The 22,638-nt window shown below is 38.2% G+C and overlaps 1 protein-coding gene across 3 annotated transcripts in view; it reads right to left on the bottom strand.

Annotated features, from left to right (window-relative positions):
• LOC128688926 (uncharacterized) overlaps positions 1 to 22,638 on the bottom strand; it is a 37,145-nt gene that overhangs the window by 853 nt on the left and 13,654 nt on the right. Inside the window, exons 4-5 of one of the 3 annotated variants that reach the window (XM_070085451.1) lie at positions 444 to 692; positions 1 to 121 (exon numbers count right to left, since the gene is read on the bottom strand). The exon at positions 1 to 121 is cut by the window's left edge and continues 853 nt beyond it. In XM_070085451.1, the coding sequence (XP_069941552.1) occupies positions 1 to 121; positions 444 to 692 (370 nt within the window). Of the gene's footprint in view, positions 122 to 443; positions 693 to 13,290; positions 17,844 to 18,126; positions 18,592 to 22,638 lie in introns of those variants that run through there. The other 2 variants (XM_070085452.1, XM_070085450.1) reach the window with 2 other exon arrangements.

Raw genomic sequence — 22,638 nt, 5'->3', positions numbered from 1 at the left:
TTCAGTGGTGATATATCTGATGAATGTTCCTCATTGCTGCCTGAAGTGACTGGCTGCATCTTCCACTTCTCATTCCACTCTTCATACTCGTTATCCCTTGTCTCTGGATCAGTAGTAGGGCCTGTAGAAAATATTAGATTAATATTGGTTTTCAATGGTAAGAGTAAGGGTAAAGGTTATGCTAGGCTTAGGGAAGGGAAAGTAAACAGGTTTAATTTAGGGTAGGGGGAGACTAGCTTCAACTAATTGCATTAAGACATTTTCACTAGCCTCAAGGCACAATCTTAAAAGACGAAAATACAATGGAATGTTGACAATTGTTGAAAAAAATCCACGATTCCTGAAATTATTTCCATTTTGGCCAAAGGCTACACTTGACCCTCACCAGTTTTAACTTTCAACGACTGCTACTTTATGAACGAATAACCCAGGATGACTCTCACCTTTCTGTAACAGCAGTTGCTGGTATCTATAGCGAGTGAAGAAACCATAGACGCTGGCCACCAGTGCTATCAGAAACAACACAACACAAGCAGCCAGAACTTTGTTGGTATTTGATACTGTTGGTGGTGTTGCTGCTGTTGATGTTGATACTGGTGTTGATGATGCTGTTGTTGTTGATGATGCTGTTGATGTTGATGATGATGTTGATGATGCTGTTGATGTTGATGATGATGTTAATGTCGAGTTTACTGGTTCAGCCATTAAATGAGGCGATTTGAAAAATATTAAAATAATAATAATTATTATTAAAATTATTATTATTATTATTTATATGCGTCATCGTATATAACATTCATATTCCAGCCTGACCAGTTGCACCTACATTCATGAGACATTTTAAGGTGAAATTGAGGTTATCTGATATATAGTTAAACTAAAATATTATATATATATATATATATATATATATATATATATATATATATATATATATATATATATATATATATATATATATATATATATATATATATATATATAACACTGATCTCTGGCTGAAGGAGACTCGAACCTACGAACCTTGGAACAAGGTACGCAGTGCATTACCATTCTCACCACACTGGACCAATACCTTGGCGTCCAGCTTGCGCTAGACGTTGATCCAAGGCAGCCAGCTTTCAGGGAGAAGGCTTACAGCTTTTCATCTCATCCCCTGCATGCATCAGCCTTACTAGAGATTTTAACAATGCAAGGAATTCGCAAGAGCAGGCGAAATATTCACAAACACTGATCTCTGGCTGAAGGAGACTATATATATTAGGATTTCGTATATAGCCCACTGTATATATATATATATATATATATATATATATATATATATATATATATATATATATATATATATATATATATATATATATATATATATATATATATATATATATATATATATATATATATATATATATATATATATATATATATATATGTCATCGAATATGTAAAACTGGTCAATTAGCAAGAACTCATTTAAAATTAAGTCCTTTCTAAAATTTTCGCTTATACGTTTAAAGATATATTTTTTCATTAATGTTGATGTAAAAATTTTTAATTTTGCACCAAAAGGAACTTAGAAAACTTACCTAACCTTATTATAACAAGAACAATTTATTTTAGCTAACCTAACTAAATATATTTTAGATTTGTTTACAATAATTTAATACTAAACAAACACAGTGAAATATATTTTTTCGTTAGGTTCAGAATGATTTTGGGAAATTATTGCATACACAAATTTTCACTTGTCCTATATGGCAAGATGAGCGTTGCTATTTAAACCAAGATCATAAGTTCTGCCTATTCGGCATTGACACATATATATATATATAAATATATATATATATAATAATATATATATATATATATATATATATATATATATATATATATATATATATATATATATATATATATATATATATATATAGTTCCTGATAATGTGAGTAGTCACAAAGCGCTTGGAATTTCTCTATTCTTTCACAGTGGTTGTTTTGCATATTCTGAAATCACCTGTTTACTGTGATCTTATTGCATATATATATATATATATATATATATATATATATATATATATATATATATATATATATATATATATATAATATGTCAGTGAATATGTAAAACTGGTCAATTAGCAAGAACTCATTTAAAATTAAGACCTTTCTAAAATTTTCTCTTATACGTTTAAAGATATATTTTTTTCATTAATGTTAGTATAAAAATTTTTAATTTTGCTCCAAAAGAATCTTAGAAAACTTACCTAACCTTATTATAACAAGAACAATTTATTTTAGCCTAACCCAACTAAATATATTTTAGATTTGTTTACAATAATTTAATATTAAACAAACACAGTGAAATATATTTTTTTCGTTAGGTTCAGAATCATTTTTGCGAAATTATTGTATACACAAATTTTCACTTGTCTTGTATGGCAAGATGAGCGTTGCTATTTAAGCCAAGATCGCAAGTTCTGCCTATTCGGCACGACATATATATATATATATATATATTATATATATATCTATATATATATATATACTATATATATATATATATATATATATATATATATATATATATATAATATATATGTATATAATATATATATAAATATATATATATATATAGTATATATATATATATATATATATATATATATATATATATATATATATATATATATATATATATATATACATATATGCAGAAATTTGCAGACAGGCGATCTTAACAATGCAAGACAAGCCACGGGGGGGAGGGGGGGAAATCCTTAGCTCAAGTACTTTCACACTTCTTATGCGTCATCAGGAGCAATGCAATGTTACAAAAGTAGCAACAGGTGGAATGAGAGAATTTTTCTCAGAGTATGCCTGGAGAGGGTTCCGGGGGTCAACGCCCCCGCGGCCCGGTCTGTGACCAGGCCTCATTGTGGATGAGTGTCTGATCACCCAGGCTGTTACTGTTAGCCGCACGCAACCCGACGTACGAACCACAGCCCGGCTGGTCAGGTACTGACTTTATGTGCTTGTCCATTGCCTGCTTGAAGACAGCCAGGGATCTATTGGTAATCCCCCTTATGTATGATGGGAGTCAGTTGAACAGTCTTGGGCCCCTGACACATTGTGTTGTCATTGGGGGGATGTTGCTTAGTCTGCCGAGTCTTTTGCTTTCATATGGAGTGATTTTCGTGTGCAAGTTTGGTACTACTCCCTTTAGGATTTTCCAAGTGTATATAATCATGTGTCTCTCCCGCCTGCGTTCTAGGGAGTACAGGTTGAGGAACTTCAAACGTTCCCAGTAGCTGAGGTGTTTTATCGCAGTTATGTGTGCCATGAAGGTTCTCTGTACATTTCCTAGGTCAGCAATTTCACCTGCCTTGAAAGGTGCTGTTAGTGTGCAGCAATATTCCAGCCTAGATAGAACAAGCGACCTGAAGAGTGTCATCATGGGCTTGGCATCACTAGGTTTGAAGGTTCTCTTTATCCACCCTGTCATTTTTCTAGCAGATGCGATTGATACAATGTTCTGGTCTTTGACGGTGAGATCCTCTGACTTGATCACTCTCACGTGTTTTACATTAGTTTTTCGCTCTGTTGTGTGATTGGAATTTGTTTTATACTCCGATGTAGTTTTAATTTCCTCATATTTTTCATATCGGAGTAGTTGAACTTTCTCATCATTGAACTTCATATTGTTTTCTGCGGCCATTTAAAGATCTGGTTGATGTCCGCCTGGAATCTTGCGGTGTCTTCAATGGAGGACACTGTCATGCAAATTCGGGTGTCATATGCAAAGGATGATACGGCGCTGTGTCTTATATCCCTGTCTATGCCATATATGAGGATGAGGAACAAGATGGGGGCGAGTACTGTGCCTTGTGGAACAGAGCTTTTCACCGTAGCCGCCTCAGACTTTACTCTGTTTGCTACTACTCTTTGTGTTCTATTTGCTAGGAAATTATAGAGCTATCTACCAACTTTTCCTGTTATTCCTTTACCACGCATTTTATGCGCTATTATACCATGATCACACTTGTCAAAGGCTTTTGCAAAGTCTGTGTATATTACATCTGCATTTTGTTTGTCTTCTAGAGCATCCTGGACCTTGTCATAGTGATCCAGTAGCTGGGACAGACAGGAGCGACTTGCTCTAAACCCATGCTACCCTGGGTTGTGTAAATCATGGGTATCTAGATGGGTGGCGATCTTGTTTCTTAGAACCCTTTCAAAGATTTTTATGATATGGGATGTTAGCGCTATCGGTCTGTAGTTCTTTGTAAGGTAGTGTGGTGACGCCAGCCAGTTTCTGTCAAGAGATAGTCAGGAGACAGGCACCGTTCGCCAACCATGCATCCCGTCCTCTCAACTGCCCCATTTGAGGTAAGTTAGGTCCTGAAAAGGACCTCCGAGGCTTACAGAAAGCGGGAAACAGAATAATAGGAAATATAATAGCCAACCCTAAGCTACATCTAATCGACGTCAACAAGTCATGTGCCATGAGAGATTACGTTGCCATAGGAGATAGTACATATAGAGAACAATGAAATTATATGTAAACCTAAAATTAATAAAAAGAGCCGAATGCGCTCATTGTTAACTTAATTAAGGAACAGAGTCAGGTTTTAATTCATCTTTTTTGTTTTTGGTCTAATTTCAATGAAAGTTGATACTGTGATTTAACCAACATTTGCGACCTACACACTGTTTTGTATTGACTTTGTTGCAAATTTGCAAGATGTTGCAAAATTCTATTCGGCATAAAACCCTCCCTCTTCGACAAAATTGTTAAGATGTACAATGTTCTAGTCGACATCAGATATAAGATAAAGAGCTAGATAATCTTAATTTCAAAGTCCTTTGAGCGAAATGACAATAGATTGCATTATAAAAAAATGTTGAAATTTTTGTTTTTATAAGGAGTTTTTTGGGAGAAAAAATTCACAAAAAACAAAAGGTAAAATGTATCACAAATCAACATTAAAATTTAGTAGAACCATCATTCCTCAATAACGTGTGAAAAAATCATGACACTCTTTTAAATACTCTTTGCAAACACTGAAAAATGTCAATAACTTATTCCTGAGTTATTCATATTTTTGTTTTCTGTAAAATCATGGGCATGGCGCGCCAATCTGAGCGTGTTGCACACCCCTCCCCTTGTTGACAGCCCTCAGGCTACTGAGCCACAATCTCTCTATGATCTTCACTTTAGTCCTCACAGAAGTTACCATGTCGAATATTTACAATGAAACAATCATAAAAATCGTAATTTTTGGAGTAAAAAAAAAAACACTAGTTACCAACATTCCCTCTGGATAACAGCAAAAACAAACAAACAAAATATACATCCTTGGAAAAACATACTTAGAAATATGATAGAAACGAGCTGATTGCATCAACATGTTGCCAGAATTATGCACTATATTTTCGTAAGAAAACATTGTTTTGCATAATTTTTCAGCTTCAATTTTGTTTTCCCTCGTAGGACCCATACATCAAGGAAGGTTCCAGGTAGTTCTCGGAAGAATCTCTTCATATATTCCTAAATATTGCTTTCACATATCGTCATTATTAATTATTATTATCGTTAATTGGTTATTCATGAATCATCATTAGTATTTCGAGTATTCTTTAATAACTAATATGCTGACTACTCATGAATTTTCCGATTATTCCTTATTACCTCCTAACTGCCTGAACCTGGTGGGTTAGTAAGTAATTAAGTTTATTCAGGTATACACAAATACAGTTACATACATTATCATATATAGCAGTATATGTGTAAAGTACCTAAGTTAACCCAAAAAAGTCAGAAAGTGACTTATTTTCATTGGGGTTATCCCGTAAAGCGTGTTTGTGTATATATGTGTGCGTTAGTGTTTCGTAGACGTACGTACGTGTGTGTGTGTGTGTGTGTGTGTGTGTGTGTGTGTGTATGTGTGTGTGTGTGTGTGTGTGTGTGTGAGCGTGACAACAAACCTCACCTGTGGTGTTATCAGTCGTGCAGTTGGTCCACTGTACAGTGTTGTTGTAGCTCCAGAGGTAAAGTGTTTGGTGGAATATAGTGAACGTTTTGCTACAGTTGAAACCCAGCTCCGGGACCAACACGGTGATAATGGGATATTTATCATCAACCTGCAATCGTATATTATTTTATTTAAAAATAAATTATGCATTATTTATTTCGTTAATATGGTAAAATTAATGTTCAGAAAAAAAAGAAGCAGCCCGGAAAAAAAAGAAATAAAAAATAAGTTGAAAATATGAAGGGGAAAATGGCAAAAAGAAATAAATCGAAGGAATATTATCGAAGCGTAAATGATATTTTTTCTTCATATGTAAATACACAACATAATTAAACATTATTCATCATGACAACAAACATTTTCTACATTTAACTGTTAAAACTACAACATAAAAACTATGTACTGACTGAGAGAGTTATAATAAAGTTGTGCCGGACGTCTGGGATGTTAAAGTGAACTGTACACATAATATTATATGTTCCTTGTGGAGTAATATATGCCACGTCTAGGTGTGCATGTGTTGTCAGAGGCTTGACCCAACTCTGGTGGTGGTTGTTGTTGTTGTTAGTGATGCGTATTGCCTTCACAACTTCTGAAAGGTTCTCTGTGATACATCCTGCAAAAAAAAAAAAAAGTTGATGGTAAAATTAACGAAAAAGTGAATTGTTAACTGAAAATTATTATTTTGTGAACTTCGTGGCATGTTTAACACTTTTGCTGAGATTATTATTATTATTATTTTATTATTACTTTTATTAGGGGTTATTATTCATTTTTATTATTTATTTTTATTATCATTAGCATTATTTTACTATTACTATTCTTATTATTTTATAATAATTATTATTCATTTTATTATTATTATTATTGTTTTACTATTATTATTGTAATAAATAATGTTATTGTTGATATTATTATTATCATCACGATTTTATTGTTGTAATTATTATTTAAAATATTATTATTACTATTATTATTATTATCATCATCACGATTTAGTTAGTTAAAGATTAGCCGGTATTCTCCCGGCCCGGGCCTTGTCCAAGTGGTGGCCCGGCCTTGGCTCCCTCTTTAGGAAGTATCTGAGACCTAAGTCTCCCATGAGAGGAGGCACAAGCACCTCCTCATCTTTGGGACCAACTGTCCCCAGGCCTAGCCACAAGCTAGGCCTCTCTGGTCTGCCATCCCCGCCCCAAGGGGGCTAATGGGAATGACAGTCTTATGAGCTAAAGGCTCGGGCTCAGGCACCTACCCTACCCTAGAAGGGTTAGGCATGGTGTCGATGATCACGATTTTATTGTTGTAATTATTATTATTTAAAATATTATTATTATTACTATTATTATTATTATTATTATTAATTATTATTATTATTATTATTATTATTATTATTATTATTTTTATTATTATTATTGATTTTATTATTATCATCATTTTTATTAATATTATTTTGACTAGCTTCCAAATTCCAGTGTAACTATCATAATTTGTAATAAAAAAAATCGTCTTACTTAAGAGACTTAAAGACAACAAAGTAACATACAATAGTGTACATTAATTCAGTGTACGACGCAGGTAACCTTAATTTACCTGTCAGATTACTCGGCTCATCACAGCCCAACTGAGTTTTATCAGGAGGAAGTAGGTGTATGGGTAGTTCTCCATGCCACTGTTCAACTAAATGTAAATAGGTACCAGAGTGTTTGTAAACTGTTGAATGTGGCAGTATACCTGAGATAATACGGGACTTTGAAAGTAGCTGGTGTAAGATAACAGGTTTTAAGCTCTGAATTGAACATTAAAATAATACTACAGTTTCCCCTTAAAGAAAAAACAGAGCAGTATATAAATAGGTGAGGATATGGTATGATAAGCAGTGTGTGTCTGACGTCAAGGGATCTCTGCTTCACTACAATGCCACAGCAATATTTAACTTAACCTAGTACAACCTACTGTAATCTAACCTAACCCAACTAAATCTAGCCTACCCTAATCCAACCTACCCTAACCTAGCCTAATCCAACGTAACTTAACCCACCCTGACTTAGAAACGGGCTGGAAATAGTATGTGAAAGTGCGACATATGAGAAGGATGTGTTGGTTTCTGAACTAGGATGTGAGAGAGGATTTCAGAGCATTATAGATGAGTGGAAGGGTCTGGCTTGAAGGATTTACTATGTAAATAGTGTGGACACATAAAACTATGCACGCGAATTGATATATAGACATAAATAAATAACCCCATTGCTTTCCTAAGAAACTACTGATAGCTTAGTCATGCACTCGACGCGGATAAAGGTTCACGGAACTCTATAATCATGAAAAATGGTAAAAGTGAGAAATTATCACGAGAGTTAACATGCGATTTAGGCAACATCTAGACTCGGACATCATTTCAAAATTTTCACGAATATAGTCTTTAAGTAACTGAAGATAAAACATAAACTTGAAAGTCGCGCTGTAGTTAATGAAACAAGCTATAAGCACTAACAGCCTGATTAACCGGGATGTCAACCAGGAGGCCTGGTCGAAGAATGGGACAGGGAGATCGATGAGCCAGGAACCAACTGCAGGTGCACCGACCATCATTAATATTTTGTGTTTTCTATAGATTTCAGTGTTGCTCAGGAAAATAACACAAAGAGAGGCGATAGTTTTCAATTTTATCAATAATGTATTTGTATAAGTAATGACAGATACTTGCTTGTTAGTATTAAAAAAACACACACACCGTCTCTTTTTTTACAGCATTAATTAACGCATCTGAGGAATAAAACACATGTGCAACACTTTGGTATGTATTTGCAGAAACGTTTCGCCCACGTAACAAGCTACTTCGATAGGCGAAACTGAAGGTGGTCGGTCCCTCATCCTTAGGCTGAAGGACTGATCACCTATCGAGAGTAAGGGACTGATCACCTCACAAGTACTCCTTATACTGTCTTCATTATTATATTCGCCTTTATCTGACTGAAGATGCTTGCTGATCGAGCGAAGCATTTCGGCGATAAAGATTCTCAAGTGTTGCACATGTGTATTATTCATCATGTTGATACTTCGCATTATCAACAAGTTTTTATAAACTTTTCAAACAAGGATTGTCCATGACGTGAAAGTAAATAAAACTGTAGCTACTGTTTCAGTAATACCTTGCAACAACAGTGGACGTTTCAGTAATATTTTTCAACACTAGTGAACGTATCAGTATTCAAATTAATTTGAGTGGGTCTTAACGCGGGTTGAGGAATTTTTCCTCAACTAACTCGCAAGTGATCTTATTAAAATTATGTTGGCTGTCATTATTATTATTATAATCAAGGGGGAAGCGCTAACTCGCAAGTGATCTTATTCCAATTCCCTAAATCAAATTATGAGGGGGTTGGCTGTCAAACTGCTAAAGTTTGGCTCTGAAGTGATAATGTTTGCTTTCATAATTCATCTTTTTATATAATCTAAGTATTATTTTACCATAATAATTACTATAAATTACTTAGTCACACTGATTGCTTTGTCAGTATTACCTTCACCACACTAATCAATATCGTGTACTATATATTATAAATGCAACATACATTATATTGAATTAAGTACACATTACCTTTATAATCATTCTTGTGGCCTGAAGTAAGATGGGTGAAGCCGACAAGCCAGATAGTGACAACTTTCAAAACACTGTTTAAAGCCATGACTTGAGACGTTGTTCTTTCTTCACTAGTGACTTCCAAGAATTCCACCAGCTGCTACGTCGGCTACTGTGATTCTTCAACACCACCAGCAGCGTCTGTCCCTTAAGTAGGAGAATCACCTCTGCGAACCTAGAGTTTACATCTCTCGATTAACAGAAGGACTTTCGAGCTTTCGTCCATCTGTTCTAAATAACTTGCACAGAGTTAGCGCTTCACGTAAAAAAATAATAACAATGGACGTTACACTTCAACGTTACATCACTCAGAGCGCCTGTCTGAGTGCCACTGTCTCACCACACGCCTGACAGAAGTGAAGCCTGGAGAAGCCGGATACCAGCCAATGTCTGCATTTTTTTTATCGGAAACGAACAGAAAGAGAATGGGAATGACGTAGGATGTGCAAATAGAAATTATTAGATACAGTGTTCATCAAAATAGAGTGTTCCATATATAAATTTATGGAGAAAGTGTCGGGATCAATAAACTACAAAATACTGTCACTTTTGACTAAGGTTTTTACAAGCATCTTTTGTAGCTCAACTTAGTGGAGTTTAAGATTAATGAAATGTAAAGTGCATTGTCAAGTACAGGGACACATTAAAATATTATATATTGTCCAAGAAAACCTATAGAGATCTAAACAAAACTTACCGGAAATGGCGCAACCAAAATCTGGAGGAATTGGATGACTCAGATTTTTAATCCTGGCAGACTCATCTGTTTTGCGTGTACTCACCGAGTAACTTTTGTTGGCCTCGATTATTAGCTCCTAACAGAGCCTCCGTTTCTGAATTCTGGTCTTTTAAAACGTTTCATACTTATTCATGAAGCTGTATACATAATTTGCCTCCTCCACTTCATCTTCTGATTTATTCAATGTTTCTACCACACCGAAGTTAGCTAAGTAAACCAAACCATACCACGGGCGGGGTTAGAACTCGCGATCAGAAAGTCTCAGAAGTCCAGACTAACATCTCTATGGATCTTTTGTCTCCTCAGTTTCCACACGTGTTTCCTAGTTTGGTTTCCTGCTACTCACTACCTTTATCTCTTTCTCAAACCATATTTTAAAAAGGCATTCAACATTTAGAACAGCATGATTTTTTGTTATCGATCCCGACCTTTTTTCAGCAGCTTGTCCTTGTCCATCCTAACAAATCCTCTGAGTATGTTGCACAGTAATGTTATGTCTTCGCTTGTCTTCGTCTTTAAAGCTGTCTGGTTCATATCTTTCAGTCTTCCCCAGTATCTCAGCTCTTTCAGCTCCAGGACCAGTCTTGTTGTGAATCTAAGTACTTTCTATTACTTCTTTTCATGCATGATTAAATTTGGGATCAAAGTAAGTGCTGGGTGCTCTATGATTCGCCTGACATAAGTAGTACGTATGTGGTGTCCTAATAATTCCCAAGGTTCCTTTGATTGCATATGCTGATGACGCTGTTCTGCTGATGTGTGCCCTTGCTGTCCATGAACATGAGAGATGTATACAATTATTACAATAAGAATTTTTGTGTATATCCCACAGTTTTTGTTGTATTCAGCTCTTTCAGAAGCTTATGACCTTCTTGCCTGTCTAGCTTCTGTTGAACGGCCTTTTTTTGCGTCTGCTATTTTGGCAACATCACTGTTTCCTCTGCCTCCTCAGTAATACCTCATAAAACCTTTTGCCCATTTCTTTGCATTTCTCTCTGTCATCTTCCGATTCCTACCCATTTTTTTTTGTCTTCTGTGATATGCATTTCCCATGTTCGTTTGTTTCTCCTTTTGCCTTCTCTCCAACTCTCTTAAACCAAAAACTACGTTTTGCCTTTTCATTGAAGATTCATTTTGGATAGGCTCTCCATCATCTCACGGCTGTCTGACTATCCAGAGTATTTTTTTTATTAGGTTCCACGTAGAAAGTATTTCATTCTTGCATACTCTTGCATAATCTCTACCATAGAATCGCTTATCATTTGTCTAGAGTTCCATTTTTGATAAGTTTGAGTTAAGATTAAGTTAATCAGTCCCTAAGCTGACGGACTAATTGCCTCATCTTACGTATATAATTCTTCACATCATGTCCTTGTATTGTATTAATAAAGCCACTGATTGACGAAACGTCTACAAATAAAGATACCCAGATGTTGCACATCTGGGTATCTTTATTTCCCCAAAACTCTGCAGGCTCTTTACCATTCAGTGTCACACCTTTAAAGGTCACTCTGTTATCACTAAGGTGCCTTCCTAAGAGTGATACAGTAGTTATTTTCTCAGAAAGGTTTCTCACTTCAACCCTTTTCTGTTTTTATGAGTTTCTGTTCATACTGTCTTTATAAGAGTTTGTTTCATACTGTCGTTTCTTGGTTCTTAGATGTCTAGTTCTGTCTTAGGCATTAGGATTGGTTTCAGGTTTCTGGGATAAGTGAATGGTGCTGATAGTATGGGAGGAGAAGTCAGAAGGAAAATGATAAGGTTGGTAATGGAAAAGAGAAGAGGAAATGAGCCAAAGAGGAGGAGTGATCAGGGAAGAGTGGTAGGAAGATCACGCCGGGGATTTAAAATGAAGGAATAGCTAAAGAAGAGCAAAGAAGTGAAGGAGAAAAGGATTGTGGGGTGGAGGATGAAGAGCAGGGAGTATGGGAGGAAGAATATGAAACGCAAGGGAAAAAGAGATAATGAGATGGATTTAAAGTGATGGGGAAGAGGGGTGGAATGAAGGGGTATATGAATGAGAGAAGGAGGTGGGGGATTATTGTTTGTCATTACTGGTTTTGTTAAAGTGGATAGTTAGTGGACTGAGGGAGCAGAAGCTCCACCAAGTTCATCGCAGAAGCTCCACCAAGTTCAATCTCAAAAGAGAGCTTAATGAAAGCTCAGGCACTTTTTTCAGAGACATTATATGTTCATCAAATAAAAATAATTAAAAATATATATTAGAATAAAAAAAGTGAAATCATTCAAAAAAATATTTTGAATTCTAGCGTGTAGTGTAAACACAAAAAATCTTACCACCAAGTTCAGTAGCCATTTTAAAAGGCCCTGAGAGTACGGATAGAAGGGGCATTTAGAGAGGAAATATAGGGTCAAAGCGTGAGATACATAGTGAAAGATGAGAAATACAAGACGAACATATTGACTCATGAAATCGTAATGACACGATTGCAAACAAACCATACCACGGGCGGGGATAGAACCCGCGATCAGAGAGTCTCAAAACTCTAGACCGTCGCGTTAGCCACATATTGTGCAACATTTGGGTATCTGGAAAAAGACATTTACGTACAGCTCAGGATGTAAGTATCTTTTTTCACATTCTGTCCGTATCACCATACCATTTCTCATCTGGGTATCTTTATTCTGGAAACGTTTCGCTAGCCAGTGCCTTCTTCAGTCCAATGCAGAATAATGTGGAAGATGAGGAGGAGTTTGAGGTGATCACTGACTGATTACCTCAAACTTCTCATCTTCCACCTTTCTCTGCATTGGACTGAAGACGCCAGTGGCTGGTGAAACTTTTCCAGAATAAAGCTTCCCAAATATTGCACAAGTGTCTCATTTATCAACTTGTCGGTTATCTAAAAAAATTATTTACAAGAGAAACATCGTACGGAAGGGAGAGGTCAATCCTAATTATTCATCAGGAACAATGAACACAGAGCAAATAGATTAAAAAATAAAACAGGACCACAAAATCTCAGACGAGTTATAAATTGAAAAAAAAAGCTTAATCAAGCTTGATTAATTACTTTAATTGAATCATTACATAAAACCTTTTATTAGAAGAACACATTAGTAATACGACTTAAGGTAAAAATCTAACTTCACATTGTTATTCAGCGCCCACATTACAGGGATGCCGGATACACATTCTGAAAGCTTCAGATAGGTCTTAACTTGTCAGGCATTGATGTTTGATGATACACATGTTTGATGATACACATGTCTGATGATACACATGTCTGATGATACACATGTCTGATGATACACATGTCTGATGATACACATGTCTGATGATACACATGTCTGATGATACACATGTCTAATGATACACATGTTTGATGATACACATGTCTGATGATACACATGTCTGATGATACACATGTATGATGATACACATGTTTGATGATACACGTTTGATGATACACGTTTGATGATACACATGTCTGATGATACACGTGTTTGATGATAATAGACTCAAATTTCAAACACATATACAACAAATTTCCCCCAAAATTCCAAGACCGTAGGCATACTATCGAAGATACGGTACTATGTTCCACAGTCAGCCCTCCTGGCCCTATATCACTCACTTATTTACCCCTATCTCACCTATGTAATTTGTGCATGGGGGTCAACAACAATAAACCATCTCAGACCACTAATCACCCAACAAAAGGCTGCAGTCAGAATGATAACAAATTCCCACTACAGACAGCACACTCCACCAATATTCAAAACTCTAAACCTACTCACAATACAAAACATCCATACTTATTACTGCACCTACTACATACATAGAACACTTAACTCTGACATAAACCCTTCCCTCAAACGTCTCCTTACCAACCTCAACAGAACACATGACCATAACACAAAGCAAAGATCACTCTTTGATGTTCCTCGTGTCCTTCTCACGCTATGCAAAAACTCAATGCACATAAAAGGCCCTAAAATCTGGAATTCATTACCTGTGAATATAAAAGAAACTCTGTCTGTTTATAAATTCAAGTCTCTTCCCAAAAATCACTTACTCACCCAAAACTAAATAAATACTGAATAAGTATCTCATAAATTGTATCTCATAAATGTTTCTCATTATTGTATCTCATAAATGTCATCCTGTGACCCAATCAAACTTTGTTACTATTTAACTTCACTACCCAACAGAATACTCCATTCTACTGATTACACAGCATCACAGTAAATGACCATATGACCTGTCTTTGTAATACTCATTTGTACTAAATTGTTATCTGTTTACAATAATTTTTGTACCACTGAATATATCATTGCTTAGTTAATCTTAAGTTAATTTTAAGCCTGCCCATAATGCTCTGCATACAAGGGGCTTTGGCATGCTGCGCTTTAAAAATTATATTCCTTGTACTTCCCTGCATCATGTTCAAATAAATAAATAAATAAATAAATAAAGAAACGTACACATGCTGAAGAGGATTCCAGAATAATGGGGGGTGATGGTGTCGAAATATACAGATCAATCAATCTCCTGAGTTTCTGTCTGCATGCGAGTTATTACTGAACATGTAGATCTATCCCTGGATCCTACAGTTATGAGAGTAACGGAGGTTTATGGTTACTTTAATCCAGCCAGGGTCGCTGGGGTTGGGTTGATTTTGTTTTAATTGCGAGGAAGCGCGGAACCTGTGAGGGTTATACAGCGCCTCAGAGGCATTCAGATTCAGTTCAAGAGAGGGGGAGACTAAGTCCAGTTCTTTCGATCAAGAGCCTCCTTTAGGGCAGGGGTCTGGGTAGAAGCTGAAGAGAATGGTGGGTTCTTGGTTGTTACTTCTGGTTGTTGGTTTTTACTCTTGGTTGTTAGTTATTACTTCTGGTTGATGGTTTTTACTCTTGGTTGTTGGTTGTTACTCACGGTTGTTGGTTGTTACTACTGGTTGTTGGTTTTTACTCTTGGTTGCTGGTTGTTACTTCTGGTTGTTGGTTTTTACTCTTGGTTGTTGGTTGTTACTCGTAGTTGTTGTTACTCGTGGTTGTTACTCCTGGTTGTCGGTTGTTACTCGTGATTGTTGGTTGTTACTCCTGGTTGTTGGTTGTTACTCCTGGTTGTTGGTTGTTACTCCTGGTTGTTGGTTGTTACTCCTGGTTGTTGGTTGTTACTCCTGGTTGTTGGTTGTTACTCCTGGTTGTTGGTAGTTACTCCTGGTTGTTGTTGTTACTCCTGGTTGTTGCTTGTTACTCCTGGTTGTTGGTTGTTACTCCTGGTTGTTGGTTGTTACTCCTGGTTGTTGGTTGTTACTCCTGGTTGTTGTTGTTACTCCTGGTTGTTGGTTGCTACTCCTGGTTGTTGGTAGTTACTCCTGGTTGTTGTTGTTACTCCTAGTTGTTGGTTGTTACTCCTGGTTGTTGGTAGTTACTCCTGGTTGTTGGTAGTTACTCCTGGTTGTTGTTGTTACTCCTGGTTGTTGTTGTTACTCCTGGTTGTTGGTTGTTACTCCTAGTTGTTGGTTGTTACTCCTGGTTGTTGTTGTTACTCCTGGTTGTTGGTTGTTACTCCTGGTTGTTGGTTGTTACTCCTGGTTGTTGGTTGTTACTCCTGGTTGTTGGTTGTTACTCCTGGTTGTTGTTACTCCTGGTTGTTGGTAGTTACTCCTGGTTGTTGTTGTTACTCCTAGTTGTTGGTTGTTACTCCTGGTTGTTGGTTGTTACTCCTGATTGTTGTTGTTACTCCTAGTTGTTGGTTGATACTCCTGGTTGTTGTTGTTACTCCTAGTTGTTGGTTGTTACTCCTGGTTGTTGGTAGTTACTCCTGGTTGTTGTTGTTACTCCTAGTTGTTGGTTGTTACTCCTGGTTGTTGTTACTCCTAGTTGTTGGTTGTTACTCCTGGTTGTTGGTAGTTACTCCTGGTTGTTGTTGTTACTCCTAGTTGTTGGTTGTTACTCCTGGTTGTTGTTACTCCTAGTTGTTGGTTGTTACTCCTGGTTGTTGGTAGTTACTCCTGGTTGTTGTTGTTACTCCTAGTTGTTGGTTGTTACTCCTGGTTGTTGTTACTCATAGTTGTTGGTTGTTACTCCTGGTTGTTGGTAGTTACTCCTGGTTGCTGCTGGTTAATGGTGAACTGTATCCTGCCACTCTACCCTTAGTTCTGTAGTCGCCTTTGTATTTCCCTCTCCTTCTATCTTAGCTTTGCTACTTTTCTCTCTATATCTTTGATCCCATCGATGAAATGTGAATTACATGTCTGGTTACCTGAGATTTTCATATTTAACTCCTGGTTCTTCTCTACTCCAGATCAAAAAATAAATTTCATTTGAACACCGGCCGTCTATTCCCCGTGAAATAATATTCTGTAAAAAATATTTTTATTTGTTATGGTCTCTGTTCCTGCAGCTTTGTTTACTTCATGTCTCCTTTGTTCAGTAACTTATTTAACTGGGGATGAGAATATCGGCTTGTATACAGTTCGCAAGTGTTAATATACGAGTGTGTACATCTGGAGGGTGTTCCGGGGGTCAACGCCCCCGCGCCACGGTCAATGACCAGGCCTCGCAGTACAGTATTAAGTTTTATTTAAGTTATTCTTGGCTAAGGTATATTTTCAGTAATGAAAGATTTCTGGGGTTTAATTTTTTATATATGTTTGTGAAGGAGGCTGGAGTTAGTACAAGTAGTAGCTTCTCCTTTGGAATTAGTTTTTTTTTTTTTTTTTTTTTTATTCGCCGGTACTCTCCCGGCCCGGGTCTTTTCCAAGTAGTGGTGACCCGGCCTTGGTTCCCTATCTGGGGAGTGTCTCGAGACTTAAGTCTCCCATGGGAGGAGGTACAAGTACCCTCTCATCTTTGGGACCAACTGTCCCCAGGCCTAGCCACATTCCCCGCCCTCACGGGGCTCGTAGGGAGAAGCTAGGCCTCTGGTCTGCCATCTGCCCCGCCCTAAAAGGGCTCGTGGGGATGGCAGTCTTATGAGCTGCAGATGGTAGCAAGCTCAGGAATTAGGTAATTGCTCGTCGACGTTTCATGGCCCCATTTAGATTTATTAATGTGATTTGATTCTTACCAGATTGGGGAAGCGGTGTCAACCTTGATAGCTCACGTCTGGTTCATTAGACAGTCGAGTTTAGAGACACACAAGGTAATGAGCTCCTGTTGCTGTTTCTTTTAGTCTGCATACACATACCAGGTTCCTGTAACAGACTCTCTACACTTTACATTTATCTGACGTTTGAAAGGCTGAGTGAATCTTTATAAAGACAGACATATTAATTTTCAGATGACGCCATAGAGACTGTTTTCACTGTCGTGAGTTGATCCAGGTCGGTGGGGGGTAACTGTCAGTGATGACACATTTAATGAATGTTGTTCACTGCCTGTAATGACTGGCTGCATCTTCCAGCTCTCATTCCACTCCTCATACTCGTTATTCTCTGTCTCTGGAGCAACACTAGGGCCTGTAAAAAGGGCAGAATTATTACTGGAGTTGAACCTGAAGAGCTGTATAATGCTTTGGAATGGGAAGGGAAAGACAGCTTTAGAAGTTTCCATTTATTTCACTATAATCATAACACTTCCTTGAAAGGAGAGAAAAATTATAACATCTTAACGATTATTGACCAAATCAGTGGTACTTAAAGTTATTTCAACAGTGACTTTAAGCTACATCCGACCACATACCAGTTTTACTTAAGAACCGTTGCTACTTTCTGAAAGAGTGACCTGGGATGACTCTCTTACCTCTCTGTGTCTTCAGCTGCTGGTATCTCCGTCGAGTGACGGCAGCGAAGACGCAGGCGATCACTGCTAATGTGAAAGAAAGCACTAAAAGACCAGGCCCGAGTAGATATTTGTAGGTTGACCATAATGTTGTTGTTGGTAGAGTTGTTGGTGGTTGTGATTGTAGTGTTCTTGGTGGTACTGATGTTGCTGATTGTGTTGTTGATGTTGTTGGTGGTATTGTTGATATTGCTGAGTGTGTTGTTGATGGTATTGTTGATGTTTCTGACTGTGTTGTTGAAAGCATTGATGTTGCTGATGTTATTGTCGTTGATGTCGAAAGTGTTGTTGGTGATGTTGCTGCTGAGGATGTGCTTGTGGACAGTGGTACTGTTGATGTTACTGGCGATGTTGGTGATGTTGCTGCTGAGGATGTGCTTATCGACAGTGGTACTGTTGATGTTACTGGCGATGTTGGTGATGTTTCTGTAGCGTTTGGGAAATAAAAGAGACGCTCATTAAATGCCAGAAAATCAAACGTGATTTCATCAATGAGAGGTTGTAATTTATGAATATTTTCAACATCATTATTATTTGTCATCTTAAAAAGAAATTCACATTCCAGCCGTCACTCTATCTTATGAAGAAGCTAGACTACACCTTGACCTGTCGCTGCCACAGTCAAACGAGCCGGAGTGTACTAAATCCGTCACAAAATTGATAAATAAAAAAAAAAAAAAGGGGTAAACCTAAAAATTAGGATTACAGTAAAATTTCAGTGCATGCTCACGAACGAGTGGTATTTAATCAATAACAACACTGCGACTAGCCGAGGACTCTAACCCGCATCGTTTTAGCTTGCCTCACTGTGAACGAAAATTCACGACGCTCTAACCCTCCCGTGGGTTAGAGCGTCGTGAATTTTCGTTCACCGTGAGGCGGGCTAAAACGACACGGGTTCGAGTCTTTGACTAGTCGCAGTGTTGTATATATACATTTAAAATTAAGTCCGTTCTAAAATTTTCTGTTATAAGTTTAAAAAGACATATTTTTCATTTATTTTAATATATAACTTAATAATTTTGTAGCAAAAGAACCTTAAAAACTTACGTAATCTTATTATAACAAGCCCAATTTAATTTAGCCTAATCCAACTAAATATGTTTTAGATAAATTTACAAAAAAATTATAATAAACAAACAAACAAACACAATGAAATATATTTTCTTCGTTAAGCTGAGAATGACTTTTTGCGAAATTATTGCATACACAAATTTTCGCTTGCCTTATTCGGCAAGAAGAGCGTTGCTATTGAAGCCAAAATAGCAAGTTTTACTTATTCGGCACGACATATATATAATATGTGTGTGTGTACTCATCTAATTGTACTCGCCTAATTGTGGTTGCAGGGGTCGATACTCAGCTCCTGGCCTCGCCTCTTCACTGATCGCTACTAGCTCCTCTCTCTCTCTGTTTCCAGAGCTTTGTCATACCTCGTCTTAAAGCTATGTATGGTTCCTGCCTCCACTACATCACTTGTTAGGCTATTCCAATTCCTGACGACTCTATGACTGAAGAAATACTTCCTAACATCCCTCTGACTCGCCTGAGTCTTCAGCTTCCAATTGTGACCCCTTGTTTCTGTGTCCCCTCTCTGGAACAACCTGTCTCTGTCTACCTTATCTATTCCACGCAGTATTTTGTATGTCGTTATCATGTCTCCCCTGACCCGCCTGTCCTCCATTGTCGTCAGTCAGATTTCCCTCAACCTTTCTTCGTAGGACATTCTCCTGAGCTCCGGAACTAGCCTTGTTGCAAACCTTTGCACTTTCTCTAATTTCTTGACGTGTTCCAGACTGGTGCTGCATACTCCAGTATGGGCCTGATGTACACAGTGTACAGTGTCTTGAACGATTCCTTACTAAGGTATTGGAACGCTATTCTCAGGTTTGCCAGGCGCCCGTATGCTGCAGCAGTTAACTGGTTTATGTGTGCATCCGGAGACATACTCGGTGTTATGGTCACCCCAAGATCTTCTCCTTGAGCGAAGTCTGCAGTCCTTGGCCACCTAGTCTATACTCTGTCTGCAGTCTTCTTTGCCCTTTTCCGATCTTCATGACTTTGCATTTGGCAGGGTTGAATTCAAGAAGCCAGTTGCTGGACCACGTGTCCAGCCTGTCCAGGTCTCTTTGAAGTCCTGCCTGGTCCTCATCTGATTTAATTCTCCTCATTATCTTCACATCATCTGCAAACAGGGATACCTCTGAATCTGTCCCTTCCATCATGTCATTCACATATACCAGAAATAGCACTGGTCCTAGGACCGAACCCTGTGGGACCCCGCTCGTCACAGGTGCCCACTGTGATACCTCATCCCGTACTATGACTCATTGTTGCCTCCCTGTCAGATATTCTCTGATCCATTGCAGTGCCCTTCCTGTTATGCGCGACTGATCCTCTAGTTTCTGCGCTAGTAGCTTGTGAGGAACTGTGTCGAAGGTCTTCTTGCAGTCCAAGAAAATGCATTCAGCCCACCCCTCTCTCTCGTGTCGCACTTCTGTAACTTTGTCATAGAACTCCAGAAGGTTTTTGACACAGGATTTGCCTTCCATGAATCCGTGCTGGTTGTCGTTTATAATCTTGTTCCGTTCCAGGTGCTCCACTACTTTCCTCCTGATAATCTTCTATATGACTTTGCGTACTATACAGGTCAGTGACACTGGTCTGTAATTTAGTGCCTCTTTTCTGTCTCCTTTTTTAAAAATGGAAACTACATTTGCGGTCTTCCATACCTCAGGTAGTTGCCCAGTTTCAAGAGCTGTGTTGAAGATTGTGGTTGTGATGAATGGTTTTGAAAACCGACTAGTTGAAGAATTATGACACTTGTGCAACATACGGGAATCTTTATTGAAGAAACGTTTCGCCACACAGTGGCTTCATCAGTCCAATACAAAGTAGAAATGGGTAAGGAGAGTAGGAGTTTGAGGTAATCAGTCCCTCAGCCTAGAATTGATGTGTTCAGTCCATCACTCTTGTTTTCGCCACACAGTGGCGAAACGTGGTCACAGAGGTGCCTGTGCTAACTTTCCTATGGTGTAGAAATATACCTAGTTGGATGAATCTTATTGTGGCTAGCTGGTCTAGTGGCTAACGCGACGGGCTGGAGTTTTGAGACTCTATGACCGCGGGTTCAATCCCGGCCGGGGGTATGGTTTATTTGCAATCGTGTCATTACGATTTCTTAAGTCATGTTGACGGCAGTGAAGGGACTTGAGCTAGAGTTCGTCACGGCCACGCTAGCTGGAGATTCGTCTGTAAAAACTTGCATTTGTGGTCACAGAGGTGCCTGTGCTAACTTTCCTATGGTGTAGAAATATACCTAGTTGGATGAATCTTATTGTGGCTAGCTGGTCTAGTGGCTAATGCGACGGGCTGGAGTTTTGAGACTCTATGACCGCGGGTTCAATCCCGGCCGGGGGTATGGTTTATTTGCAATCGTGTCATTACGATTTCTTAAGTCATGTTGACGGCAGTGAAGGGACTTGAGCTAGAGTTCGTCACGGCCACGCTAGCTGGAGATTCGTCTGTAAAAACTTGCATTTGTGGTCACAGAGGTGCCTGTGCTAACTTTCCTATGGTGTAGAAATATACCTAGTTGGATGAATCTTATTGTGGCTAGCTGGTCTAGTGGCTAATGCGACGGGCTGGAGTTTTGAGACTCTATGACCGCGGGTTCAATCCCGGCCGGGAGTATGGTTTATTTGCAATCGTGTCATTACGATTTCTTAAGTCATGTTGACGGCAGTGAAGGGACTTGAGCTAGAGTTCGTCACGGCCACGCTAGCTGGAGATTCGTCTGTAAAAACTTGCATTTGTGGTCACAGAGGTGCCTGTGCTAACTTTCCTATGGTGTAGAAATATACCTAGTTGGATGAATCTTATTGTGGCTAGCTGGTCTAGTGGCTAACGCGACGGGCTGGAGTTTTGAGACTCTATGACCGCGGGTTCAATCCCGGCCGGGGGTATGGTTTATTTGCAATCGTGTCATTACGATTTCTTAAGTCATGTTGACGGCAGTGAAGGGACTTGAGCTAGAGTTCGTCACGGCCACGCTAGCTGGAGATTCGTCTGTAAAAACTTGCATTTGTGGTCACAGAGGTGCCTGTGCTAACTTTCCTATGGTGTAGAAATATACCTAGTTGGATGAATCTTATTGTGGCTAGCTGGTCTAGTGGCTAACGCGACGGGCTGGAGTTTTGAGACTCTATGACCGCGGGTTCAATCCCGGCCGGGGGTATGGTTTATTTGCAATCGTGTCATTACGATTTCTTAAGTCAGTTCAAGAAAGATTCCCGTATGTTGCACAAGTGTCTCCATTCTTCAACTTGTCGGTTTTCAAAACAATTCATCACATCTGTCAGACACTGCAACATCATGGGATCTTGGTACAAAGACTTCAACGCTTGTCCAACCTTTGGACGATGACCTACTTACACTAGTGGCAGGTCCCACTGTGATCCCGCCTCCTCCTGC

Source organism: Cherax quadricarinatus, chromosome 16, assembly GCF_038502225.1.
Source record: "Cherax quadricarinatus isolate ZL_2023a chromosome 16, ASM3850222v1, whole genome shotgun sequence".
Lineage (NCBI taxonomy): Eukaryota > Metazoa > Arthropoda > Malacostraca > Decapoda > Parastacidae > Cherax > Cherax quadricarinatus.
Note: the sequence above shows the minus strand (reverse complement) of the source record. Positions and strands in the feature narration are given on the sequence as shown.